At 44.3% G+C, this 13,021-nt stretch overlaps 1 protein-coding gene across 1 annotated transcript; it reads right to left on the reverse strand.

Annotated features, from left to right (window-relative positions):
- Positions 1-1,512: 1,512 nt before the first annotated feature.
- Positions 1,513-12,748, reverse strand: rorca (RAR-related orphan receptor C a). Its single transcript, XM_005727049.2, has 10 exons — positions 12,419-12,748; positions 7,193-7,278; positions 6,944-7,085; positions 6,386-6,826; positions 6,158-6,279; positions 5,405-5,537; positions 4,969-5,076; positions 4,688-4,798; positions 3,832-3,944; positions 1,513-3,709 (listed from the first exon to the last, which is right to left on the reverse strand). Exons 1-10 carry the CDS (start codon positions 12,423-12,425, stop codon positions 3,548-3,550), a joined length of 1,425 nt encoding a protein of 474 aa, XP_005727106.1. The 5' UTR covers positions 12,426-12,748; the 3' UTR covers positions 1,513-3,547.
- Between the last annotated feature and the right edge of the window lie 273 nt (positions 12,749-13,021).

Below are 13,021 nucleotides of genomic sequence, written 5' to 3' on the forward strand. Positions count from 1 at the left end.
GACTCTGTACTTAACTGGCAGCCAATGTAAAGATGCAAGTATCCGAGTAATACTCTCTCTGGTAACCGTCAGGAGCCTTATAGCTGCATTTCGGACAAGTTGCAGGCGGGACAGGGTTGACTGACAGAGAGTTACAGGAATTAAGACGTGCCAAAATCTAAACATGGATAACTGGAAAGTTGGAATTGTTAATGATTTCTCTGCTGCACGTTTGTTGCGTTGGTCGTGCCCTTTGACCTACAGCCTACATTAAACCCTGGGTCATTATGTAAAGCTCTGTATTATATCAGTTCTTTGTTTGTGGTGCACATTTTCCCATCACCTACTCTACAAAATACAGAACAGTGAAAACATCTTCCAGCTCATGAAACACAGCTGAGGAGATGCCTCTTAAACATTATTGCACTTTGCTTTCTATTTTGCTTCTAAGGAGGTTGACTTTCTTTTTTAAAAGTTTTTAAACTGGTCTTCAGCTGTAGTTCTCCAGCCCCCTGCACGGCTTTCAAAGCTTCTCTTTCCACATCAGCTACTTTGAGCCCAGTCCTTGGACCTGAGCATTTTCAGAAGAATGTTTAGTTTGTTAAGCCACCCAACAACCAACCCAACCAAAAACCTAACAAAGAAGCAATTTTCTTACCAGCAGCTTGTCACCAAAACACAAAATCACAACAAACTTTCTTTTTAATTGCAAAAACACTTTTATTACATTCTTAAATCCACATATAGTATCACCATTGTGCAATAACACTTCACTGTGTTAAACCCTAAAGGGCTTTATATTCATGACATGTCATAAATTATTCCATATTAAAATCTATATTGATTTCATAGTTATAATCTTAAAATAGAGTGAAAATATAAACAGAAGGATCATGACAAAGAGAAAGTTTAGGGCGACATGTTTAAAAACGCTCTTTAAAAAAAATAGAATTACATCTCTCCAAGACAAAAGGACACTAAACCGATGAGAAACAAGCACATAAAAGGATAAAAATTTAGAAATGAAAGATCACAACAAAACCAACACAAGAATCCGAGATTATAATCCATCTTTTATATTTATATGTAGATATATATATTTATATATATCCTATTTAATCTACAACTCAAAAAAAACCATTTTGCAATAATGATATTAGACAGGGGTAAAATCTTTGATACTTCTGTAATCAAACATTCACAAGAACATGTACTGTACACAGTGATCAAGGTTTAAAGGTCTTCTATGTTGGTGCAAGGTGTCTTGCTAGCTAGACTGACTGCAGACACTGTAGGACAGAGAGCCCAGCTATCTCCCTGAGTGACTCTAAACAGAAATGCGAGTGCAGAGCGTAACTACTGCCCCCCGGACAGACTTTAGGCTTGCAACCTCACAAAATATACTCAATCTTATGAAGTTAGCGCGTCTAGCGTTTTCAGGCTCGACGCACAAAGTATTGCACTTTGTTACAATCTCTAAATGCCGTTCGGCCATTTTCAGCCGATCTGAAAAGAAGGTGGCTGTGTATTTGGTACATTACATTATAAATAGCGTTACTTGCTGTGCCGCAAGGTCAACTTAGTCAAAGTGCTTATGAAAATATTAGCTATAGTACACGGCAAAAAAACAGCTCAATGTACTGAGAACGATGGGAAAGACAACATTGCACAATCCCACAATGCCTCTGTCTTAAGTACCAAGACAACAGTAACACCCCCTTCATACTAGCTGACAAAATATAGTGTATGGTGAAGAGCACTGTCCCAGCAGTGCAGAGCAAACCTGGCTTACATTTTTACACAAAAGCAGACATCCAACATCTGTCGCGTGATTGTCTTAAAAAATGCTCGAAATAGAACTTAGAATTACAATTTCTTCACAGCCTTTTTAGGATATTGACAGAATGGATGCTCCTTTGTTTCTACACAAGTCCAATACATTCCCCGGCTATGAAGACGCGCCCTCTGTCTGCAGAGTGCGTCTCCAGGATTCAAGATAGATCTGTATCTATCCCGGGCTTCCTGGACCTAAGGGCATGAGTTGCTCTGACAATCGGAGAGGATGTCCTCAGGGCAAGCACATCCAGCAGGTCATTTGCACTCATTTCCTGTCCAGTTTTAAGCAAAAACACAGTACATTCTGAAACAGTTAGCACTGGTGTTCAGATTTTAGCATTAATTGCTGATTTCTAATACGAAGCAGAAATAATAACTCAGGGGGGTAGCTGATGGCTCTGTCAACCCTTTGCTGTGCCATGTAGTGTTTGAAAAGGGTGAGGTAGTAAAGGAGTGGAGAACAAGAAACAGAAGGGTGAATTCTCTGATCAGAACACCTGCCCGACCCCACAGCGGCGAGGACCTGAGCAGAAAAGAAATCTTCTAACACCACCATCCACCTATCTCCTCCTCCAACCATACTGGTGGTGATACACTAACTGTCACATTCAAGAGCTTTCTTTAATCCCGAGTCTTTTGAACCTGTGGGTGGCGACGGTAAGGAGGGGATCCTCCGGGGGGCACGATAACCTCTCGGGGGCTGGATTTATTGTTTATTTAGTGTTTCTCACTGGTTTAGCATGAGCACGAACCCGTAACATCTCGTGCCCAGAGGTCATCTTTTGATTCTAAGGAGGACTCGTAAGTGCTAGCTTACATTTTTACATCTCAGCAACAGCCTGTCTCTCTCCGAAAGACCCACAATAGCTCTGTGTGCGTCTCTCTAAGTGGCATTCGCAAAGGGAAAAGGTAATAGGACTGAGGTCACTGATTAGATTAAAAAAAAAATAGAGAGATCACTTACGTCAGTGTCTGAGGGTGTGCTCATAAAAATACCTACGACATTTTCAGCGTAAACGCTAAGTTTTGTGCTCCGTGTGCAAGACTTTCCAAGTGCTTGGCAACAGAGACGCTAAATGTTCGCCCATGACCCACACAGTTTAAAAACTCTGTCTGCTCGAGAGTTTGATCATGGTCCCTTTAAACAGTTTGTTCATATGTTAGAAAACTGAAAAAATATGGGTGCTACCAAAAATACTTAAAGAAACAATTAACAGTTACTAGACTGACAATGGAAACAGGCATCGTTACTGCAAATCTCCACAAAATAGGTGAGGATTTTAGGTATGTACATTCTATATCAAGCTCAGGGCTGTGCTGAATGGTTCAGGGAACGGGGGGTACATTCAACAATAGCTTACAGGAACTGTGAGAGCGGCGAGAGTCCAATTTATTAGAAAAGAACTCAACCTAACGAGAGGTTTAAGGTCTTATAGAAAAATAATTTTGAGAATACAAAGAGCGTAGGCTACTTTTAAATAGTTCCTTTAACTCCCTAAAAGGAGGTAAAGTGCATGGATTACCCAGCAGCACTTCCTGTCGTGTTAGGTTTAAAGGACTGGCTCGCAGAGCAGTGAGAGCCAGAGGTGAGAGGAGTGTGCGCTAAAGCGTAGCATGCAGGATTGTCATTGAGCTGCTGGCTGGTGTTCCTTCAGCTGGTTGCCACATTTGAATCTTCCTCTCCCTGCACCTCAGTGTCACTATATGACTCACAGCACTTAGCTAAATAGCCCTAGCCCTCTGTGGAGTCTGGGAAGGTGAGTTCACTGCCAAAAACCTCCCTATACAGAGGAGGGAACGTATACGCCGTCTCTGGGTGAACCAGACGGAAAAACTCCAGTTTGTCAATGTGAAGGTTGCAAATGGACCTCATCGTGGGAAGCTTAGACACCATCTAGAAGAGAAATGTAGAAAAGATTAAGGATTTAAAGTGGACACAACTTCCAGTAAATGTTAAAATATTAGGGTGTTTTAGCCAAAATAATGGTGATACAGGAGCTGCAGCAGGGTTTGTACCTTAGCCAGTTTCTCCTCTGATGCTCCCTGTCGCTGTAAGCAGCGCTGCAGAGCCACGTAAACCTTCTCCTGCAACTTCTGGATCTTCTGAACATCCGTCAGCCAGGGTCGGTCTGAAAGAGAAGGCAGTCACATCGGGTCATTGTTTGGATCTGAACCCAGTAAGTTTTAAATGTGTAACTACATATAAACAAAACATGAAGCTTTTTACAAGTAGTTTTATATTGTTTTGCTATAAAAAAAAGTATATATATATATAAAACTGTCTGTGTTTTACAGGGCTGCACACCTTTTTCCAAAACGTGAGCTTTTATTGACTGTTAAACATCCACAATTTAACCACAGTCGCCATGGTTTCAGTTTCACTTTTATACTATGATACAATGATGATGTAGGCGGGCTGCAAGGTAGGGGTGAAGATGAATCATTCATTCATCAATAGTATGCTTTGGTAAAAGGCCAACAGTAGTTTTAAGCTTGTGCCAGAACATTTAGCAAATTATGGGGTTTATAAATATCTTGTGAGCGCTAGTACTGTGAGGTAAATTTGAACTGCATTGAAACCTGTTCAAACCCAGCATGCAGACACAGTTCTTATGCTACATTTGTAGGACATCCGGACAGGTTCATTCATTTTTAAGGTAAAAAAAACAAAACAGGGAAGCTTCAATAAATCAAGCAATCAATCCCCAACAAAAAGGTTTATAAGTTTACAGATCCCAGGCAGAAAACCTGTACTGACCCTTCTACGTGCATTAGAAAAACAAAACCAGAGCATAAAGGTGGTACTCGGACGCACCGAATATCAGTTACACCAGTTTAGCATGTGTGAGTGGGTGATTTCCTGTCATCTCACCTGGCGAGAGCAGCACAGCAGCACTGAAAAGAGCAATCTCCTCGTCAGACATCTGTATACGGCTCAGGCTTTTAGCCAAGTCAAACACCGCATTCACAAGGTCGTCACAGCCTTCGGGGACAGAGAGGAAAAAAAATGGCATCAGAACAAAAATCTAGTGGCTGTGATGAGAACGGTAAACAATTAAAAAATGACCTAAAACCCTCCGCTCTTCCCTTCATAAAAGTTGTTTGGAGAGAAAACTAGCAAGCCAGGAAGAGACCGTAAACGTGTGGACTCACCAAGAGCTTTGAAAAGCTGAGGAGTGGAGAATTTTCCATCAAAGAGCATTGTATTATTGATGGGGTTGTAGGCCCGACACATGCGGATGAGCAGGACGTCCATGCAGCCTGTTGACACAAACAAAAAGCCATTCAGGATAAACACATTCATACTGAGCAGAGATCAAACACGATAAAACCAGTTACCACAGTCACATGTTCGGTTTATTTCATTTTTCAAATAATCCCACATGTGACTGACACATTAATAACAACAACAACATTTCCAGTAAAGATGCTCTCCTACAACAATACACAAAGGCGAAGATTTAGATTTACACAAAACTACACATAAATTATATTGATTTAAAATGCAATGAAACCACTTTGAGCTGCGATGTTCTAATCTGAGACAGCTAAAATAAAGTGTTTGTGTTTGTGTGTGTCATGTACGGACCTGCTTTGAGGAGGATAATCTGATCATTCTGACAGAGGTCCATGAAGCCAGAGATGCGCTTAGCAAACTCCACCACATACTGGATTGCATTGGTGATGTGAACGGAGCACTGTTGCCAAATCGCCTCAGCTGACTGCAAGAGAAAGACAAACACAGGAAGGCATTAAACAAGTTGTTTGGCATGGTTCAAGTTTTTTTTTTTTTGGGGGGGGGGGTTCGGTCGTACAGTGTGGTTTAAAGAATTTCACCCATCTGTGGCCTTCCTGTACGAATGTTCAGATTAAAGCAACAGCGAAGAAAGGAACATTCCAACAAGTCGTACCTCTGATTTCTGCGCTTTGTAAAAACTGAAAGCATTCCTTTGATAACCTTGTAAAGGACAGTGTGAGTTTACAGAGTAGGATTAACAAGCTGGAATCACGCTGCACATCATTTTTGTCCCACTGTGTCAGATTAGCTAATTATAAAGTCATAAAGTCTCACTGTTTCTCAACAAACAGTCGCTCGCTGACTTTCACAATTTGCACGGAGGCCGTGTGACTGATTTCCAGGGAAAACAATGTAAACGCACAACGGCGGCTGAAATGGTGCGCACGATACCAGCTGTGTTGTGTTACTCTGTTTTACAGTTTCACCAACTTCTGCAAGTTTACAGTTGGACTCGCAGCAGCAACAAAAAAAAACCTCAAAAATGACTCTGCACTCGTTTAGGTCAGCAGCAAATTTGTCAGCAATAATCTGTCTAAAGTTTACCTTGGTCTGGTATGAGCGGGTCTCTTCTGGGCTGTACAAGGTCCACGCCATTCTCTTGAGCTCCTCCGAGGTGTACTGGTTCGTCTCGATGTGGGACTTGACCACATTCTGGGCAACGCGCTCTGAACCAAAAGAAAGTCTTACTTTAGTTTCTGTTTTTAGATTTGCAAGAGCATTCGAGAGGCTTCTAATATTCATGAACGTCTTATTAGAGGGTTTGATGCTGACCTATCTCGAGCAGGGAGCAGCCGTCAGGCAGCGGGTTGAAGATGGCGTGTGAGAAGAGTCCAGAGTCATGCAGCAGCTGGTACTCATGCTTGATGCTGTGGTTTCCGTCACCAAAGTCCAAGCTGGTCTGCTCTGGGGAGCTCTGCGAGGAGGAGCCGCTGCCTGCACTTCCTCCCATCATATCCAGGTTACAGTAGTCTCCTCCGCCATCCTCCGGGGTCAGCGGCAGGTCAAAAAGCAGCCCCTCCGGCAGCGTCGTGATGTCGTCCAGATCGCTGAGCGTGGCGCTGGAGCCTCTCCTGTAGGTACGGCCATGGTCAGCCGTGTCGCTCTTCTCCTCGCGGGAACCGATCCCTCCGCACTCCTGGGACTGCTGGTGCTTCTGGACCTCTGCGTACAGGCTGTCACGCTGCTTTTTGGACATTCGACCGAACTTTACAGCTGCAGTGGGGAAAAACGAAACATTTAAAGGTCTCGGTAAAACAAGCGTTAGCGTCTCACCACTGTGATGGGCGAAAACTGGAGTTGATTAAATACAGATCTTGTAAGCGAACTCACCATCGCGGCTCATGCCCAGAGCGAGACACTTCTGCAGCCTGCAGTGTTGACAGCGGTTACGGTTGGTCCGGTCGATTAGGCAGTTCCTCTGTCGCGAGCACGAGTACATGGCATTGTTCTGCTGGCTGCGCCGAAAGAAACCCTGCAAACAAAAGCAGACGTGATGAGCGCACCTGACAAAACGCATCGACACTTTCTAAAGATCAGCTCTTCCTGTTTTTAAACCAACTGCTGATGAATGTTGCCCACCTTGCAGCCTTCACAGGTGATGACACCATAGTGAATCCCTGACGATTTGTCCCCACAGATTTTACAGGGAATGACTTCTATTTGAGCTGCAGAGAGAGACAAGTGCAGAAAAACGAGAAACTATGAAATCCACATTCACAGGTGCAGATTCATCAGAACAACTGTGACAATAACAGAAACATGATACAATTTATACAGAGTACACATAAAACACAAAACATAAAAAGGACGTAATCCATCACTCGTTCATCGTTAAAATCTCTCAGCGGGGGCGACGCCTGAAACATTAACCTGTTTTCAGCAAACCTGTTGCTCTGCTCGCGGCGTTTCTCAATATTTTTTGGACCTTTTATTAAAACAAGAGTTGATCAATTATTTATATCTGCTTTTAACTGTCAGAAACATTTTTTTTCTTTATGATTTTACTGGCAAAATCAAATTGGTCACATTTATAATAAAAATATCAGTAAGTTTCAGTGAAAATGAAAGCGGATTCAATCCTCTGCAGAAAACCCAGAACAGAGTCTGCTTTTTAGGGCAGCCATGCTGAATGCAGGTATTGTCAGGCCTTTACTCCAGGCTGACATAACGCTCAGCTTTTTGAGATCGAGTGGCGGCCGTGCATAGGAGACTTTTTGGCGCACTTTTCCTCACAGAAACTGGCATTGCATCATCTTTGCGGCACGATATTTGAAATGCAGCGGATGAAGATGAGACACATTTGTGATTATGTTAGGAGGAGAAGGAACACAAAAGAAACGTACACAGTACACCCGTGGAGTTCACTGAAAGCCTGAGCCTTCTTACCGAGGAACAGGCTGTTCTTTTCATTATGTTGTTTATCTAAGTAGCCGGGCCTCCTTCGAGCCCAGAATAGCAGGTCAATTGCATTAGCTGAGGCCCTGGGTTATAAAGTTTCACAGCTCTTTCTTGCTCTGTAGCTTTTCCTCCAGGTTGAACACAATGTTAGCGGGTAAACAGCAGCTATTACTGCCACGCTGACTGTCGCCGTGTATGCTGTGTGCAAAATCCCATTTTTCTAGGGCTCTCAGCCGCACCAAACAATCCACTAAACCACTTTTGCTGGGTCACAAGGGGCATTAGGTAACCGGTAAATCACACAAAAGGATTTAACTGGTCTTCAGAGCTTTTGAGAAAATTCCTGTTTTCTGAAGGGGCTGATTTAAACCACTCACAACCAATAAATTTCATGAGTCACTCTGCGTGGGGAGAGACCTGCGTCACACACTGAGGCTAAATTAGGCGGATCGGTGACTGACATCCTGCAAATCTTGACTTATTGCCTCATTAATTTCCCCTTTTTTTTGCCTTATAGAGAAGTTTTGTGTGCAGCACAGGTGACATATCTTTAAGGATCTGGTTTATCTAGAACGAGCTAGACACTGAAACGTAAGTGTGGGATATAAATAAATAAAAGGCAATGGAAAAAAAAAGTCCCATTCTCCACTGCTCCCTTTATCGCTCCCCCCTCACAGCCTTACCCCGCCCTTCAGCCTGTTATATAACTGCATCTGGCTGCATTCCACGAACTAACTCATTCAAAGGTGGTTGTCCCGGCAACAGTGTGACGAAAGTCCCACACCCTCCTGCGCTCCTATTGGCTTTCGAGGGAGAAGTCAGGCCTGTGAGTCGCAGCCTCACCTGCCAGTCAGCTGAGCGGCACAGCCAAGCTCAGCAAACAGGAGCTGCTCCACTGACACAGTTTCCCATTCAGTGGAGGGGAGGCGCCTGCGCTGGCAGCCTGCAAGGAACACAATCCTGCTTCTGGCAGGTTTTAAGGTGGAATCAGATCTGACTCGGTCTTTAAGTACAGACGGGGTGGATTCCTGATTCTGGTTTAGAAAGACAAGGGTGTAACATTTGATTATAGAAGGAGACTAGACTGAAGACACAAATATCCAACTTATTTCCAGCAGCATGTCGTACAGTAAAACGCAGGCAGACGCAGCAAATAGTAGATCTCAACTTGTTACAGCATGTCAGGTGTTTGAGTGAAATCGCATCTGACTTTGAGCTTGGCCATAAATCTATTTTTACCCTGGTGCAGAGTGGCTGTGCAGAGATTTCCCCTGCTCTCAGGGGCTCTTTGCCAAATAAACCAATAAATGTTGCATAAACTAAAATGCTGCACATAAGTACACTTGATTTTGTGTAAATACCAGCCTGTAGATTAATCATGCCGAGCCCTAAAGGCTAACACACGCTGCTGTGATTCGTAAACATGTTGCTGTGCAGGACGGGTCTGAACAAGAGCGTCTTTATTCTCGCCCTGTTTATTTCTCAGCATTCATTTTTGTTCCAGGACCAAACAAAGAAACTCCTCTTTGTTTCAATGCCAGATTGTATGTTTAAGCCCAGAAATCTGTGTTTTTAGACACAGTCACATTAGAACCTAATATTAGCTCAGTGATCAGTGGCTTCAGTACTAACTGACACCAGCTGTATAAGTGAAGCTTGATCGAGCTCAAATATGTAAACTTTTACCTCACAGGCTGTGCTACCTGTGGCTGTGCTACCTTTTGGAACCTCCAATTCAAAAAGAATTATTCTTCCATCAGGTTTACGGCCTTTGAAACCTTCCGATTCAAAGAGGTTTTCATGTAAAAGTCCCTTTTGTGCCAGTTACTCAACACTTCTTTCTTTGTCAGCGCTGTAAACAGTGAGCGAGGCAGACTTTGCCCTCTTATCCCAGCTAATCAAATACCGTCCAAGGTCCTATTTGCCCTAGACTTTACATTTACCTGACATATTGTACACTTAACCCATAATCGAACGGGTATCCGGGGCATGCGTGGTATAGCACGGCATATGGTTTTGTGCAACATAGCATGAGGACCGGTTGCCATTGAAGAGATTGCAGCAGCCAGGTTATTCAATTACCCACTTTCTACAGGTTTCCCATTGAGGGCCCCAGTGGCCACCTGTTTTCTGTACAGCTCCGGTAGATGAGGAGTAATGATTGCCTTTTCTCTTCTTCTCCTCCCACTGACCTACCTATGGAGCACAGCGTGGCCTGACACTAACCCCGAACATTTTAAAAATGTGCTGCAAGCGTAATAGATTGATCTGCGGTGAAATGAAACATGTTATTGCACACAGAGGATGTCACACTCCCACAGTACACTTTTTCTTCTAATTATCTCAGATTTTCAGACAAATGTAATGAGACACATCTGGCTTGAAGTATAACCAGCCTATCACTGGAAGCCAGCCACGTCAGTGCATATACACAATGTGCCGTACACAAGCCTGTCTGCACACGTCAGCCTCGCCAGATTAAAAGGGTGTTTCTCTTCACGTTTTTACACTGGCTGTATTACACTGCTAACAATTAAACATTTAAAGTGATTGCCTTAATATAAATATTAGCACGCCTTCATTCTACTTTTTTGTTTGCCTTGTATTAAATAATTATATGCTGAGCACAGTGCTGCGTCTGCCGAGAAAGCGGGTCTCTGTAATCCCGCACCATTGATCAGAAAAGATAAAGTGCATTCAGCTGGCTGTGTGTGTGTGTGCGCACGACTCCAAGCTCAAACCCAAGTGGGCCTGTGCAACACAAGCAAAGACGGACTGAGGAATTCGCTTCCCAGCATGTAATCGCGCTCGCTGCTGCAAACAGCAGGAACAAATTCAGGACTGTGCAGAAACAATCACAGTCACCTTGAATTAAAATCTCTTTACGTCTGTTCGCATGTCTGTTATCTGCTTTCACAGAAATGCTTATCGTGTATTAGCACACCTATCAAATGATAATGGATTATGATACTTTTTACTCTAAACAAATGTTAAAGAGAACAAAATGATATTTTTAACACAGTGACTGCAGAATGAAGTGCAGTCATAACACACACAGAGCTGTCACACTGTGCTCACACAGCAGCCTGCAGGTTACACGAAGAGTTAAAGCTTTAGATAAGAGGACTGGAATCTTAGCATGCAGTTGTCAGACACAAAGGGCACCTTGACACATACAGTAACTTGCTGTGAACTTCCCCAAGGCTGCACAGCCCACAGATAGTGGCTTTGATGCTGAGCTCAGCACAGCAGTGTCCTTGGACAGCAGAGACGGCGTCCCTCTTTACTGCCACCGTGCCTTTGATTGGGGGGCGGGTAACTGAGCTCAAATGCAGCGGCACCGAGTATGAAACTCTCTGCACCCACCCGCCTCAAACTCAGTTACACTCATGACTCTGGAAAAGGCCAAATTCAAGTGCACTTTAAGATCTAGCTTACATTTGTGTTGTGAGTGGCTGTGTCTTGTAACCCTGCTGTGTCCATATCCTGCCTGTCACAGCGGTGTGCATGATGGTCCAGCATCGCAAAAGCCATTTGAAACGGGCAAAGTCAACTCCAAACACAACACGCACATGAGAGGAGGAGACGCGTTTGTGTCCCATTATTTTATCTGCAACTTTGAAGAAAACAGAATCTTTAAAGACAGCAGGCTGTCCCAGCTCAGCTCCCATCCGATGAAAACATCCCTGAAGGAAATGATCGACTGTGTTTTATTAGTCTGACAACAGTATCGGTGTACACGCACGCGCACTCACGCGCGCGCCGTAATCCTCAATGACAGAACTAGGTCATCTCCTCTCTCTCTTTCACAGAAAAACCGACTCTGAAAACACAAAACTCTCTGATTTATGAATTATAGGAAACACCGGGACAAAAGAGAAACTCAAACAACCTCCATATTATTATCATTATTATTAGTAGTAGTAAACTGTATCACACAGCAGGCAGCTCTAACATGTCAACAGTAAAACTACTTCTAAAGCGTGTCTGTAAGTATAAACAGTAGGAAGGTTAATAATCACTGAGAGCTGATGCTGGAAATAACGTAAACAATCCTGGCTGCAGGTCTTTGTGCAGCCACGAATCACTCCGCTCTCCTCCTCCTCCCTGCCTCTTACATAACCGGAGCCGCTCGCCGATTAGATTTCCTCTAATCACGAATCCCTGCTCGGATCCGCGCTCACGGCCATAATCTATGTTTAACACGACCCTCTTTTTAAAATTATATTCTTCACTCTTTGTGTCAAAAGTGTGCAAACGAGCCTGGCAGTCTTTGAAGTGACAGCTGGTAACTTCACGTCCGATCAGCTGCGCGTAGTCGGAAACTTTCTGCGGCCGCTAGCACACGAACAAACACGCAAATACACCCAAAAGTCACGTTTTCCACAGTAAGAAAAGAAACCTCACCTCTCATGTCTGCCGTGGGTCTAACCGACTGTTGGGGTCATAAATGTCCGCGTGGAAATGAAGCCAAGGAACTGTGACAGCAACGCGCACTTACTCGCTCCACACCGGAGCCGCTGGAAACCGTCACAACAACGACTCCTCATATGGATCCGTAACCCGCAAGTGTGTGACAGCACGCCTCCGCTATGTGCGTTCTGTTTGCGGGAAACTCCAGGCCTGCTCTGCGCTCTGCTCCTCTCTGCTGCGCGGTTCGCTCTAACCTAGTTTCGGCGCGTGGACTACACATGATCCTCATCCCGCGGCCCGCCCGCCTCGTGCCCAGAGAGCTGACGCGCGCTCCCCCTCCCCCTCGCGCTTTAAGGAGGCTCTCGCGTGCGTGGGAAAGTGTGGCAGTGTGTCACTTCAGACCGGCAGCAGACCAGCGTGGGAACTGTTTACTCTCCTCCTGCAGACCTGCGGCACGCGCAGACTGCCAGGGAGGCCCCGAGACCCCCCAGACCCCCCCATCATTGAGTGTGAGAACACTCAGAGAGCAGCAAACACAAAAACTCAAACTATCACAGCTTTATTAGGTATATAAATAATCACACACACACACACACA

Source organism: Pundamilia nyererei, unplaced genomic scaffold, assembly GCF_000239375.1.
Source record: "Pundamilia nyererei isolate P.nyererei 1_Seehausen unplaced genomic scaffold, PunNye1.0 scaffold00023, whole genome shotgun sequence".
Lineage (NCBI taxonomy): Eukaryota > Metazoa > Chordata > Actinopteri > Cichliformes > Cichlidae > Pundamilia > Pundamilia nyererei.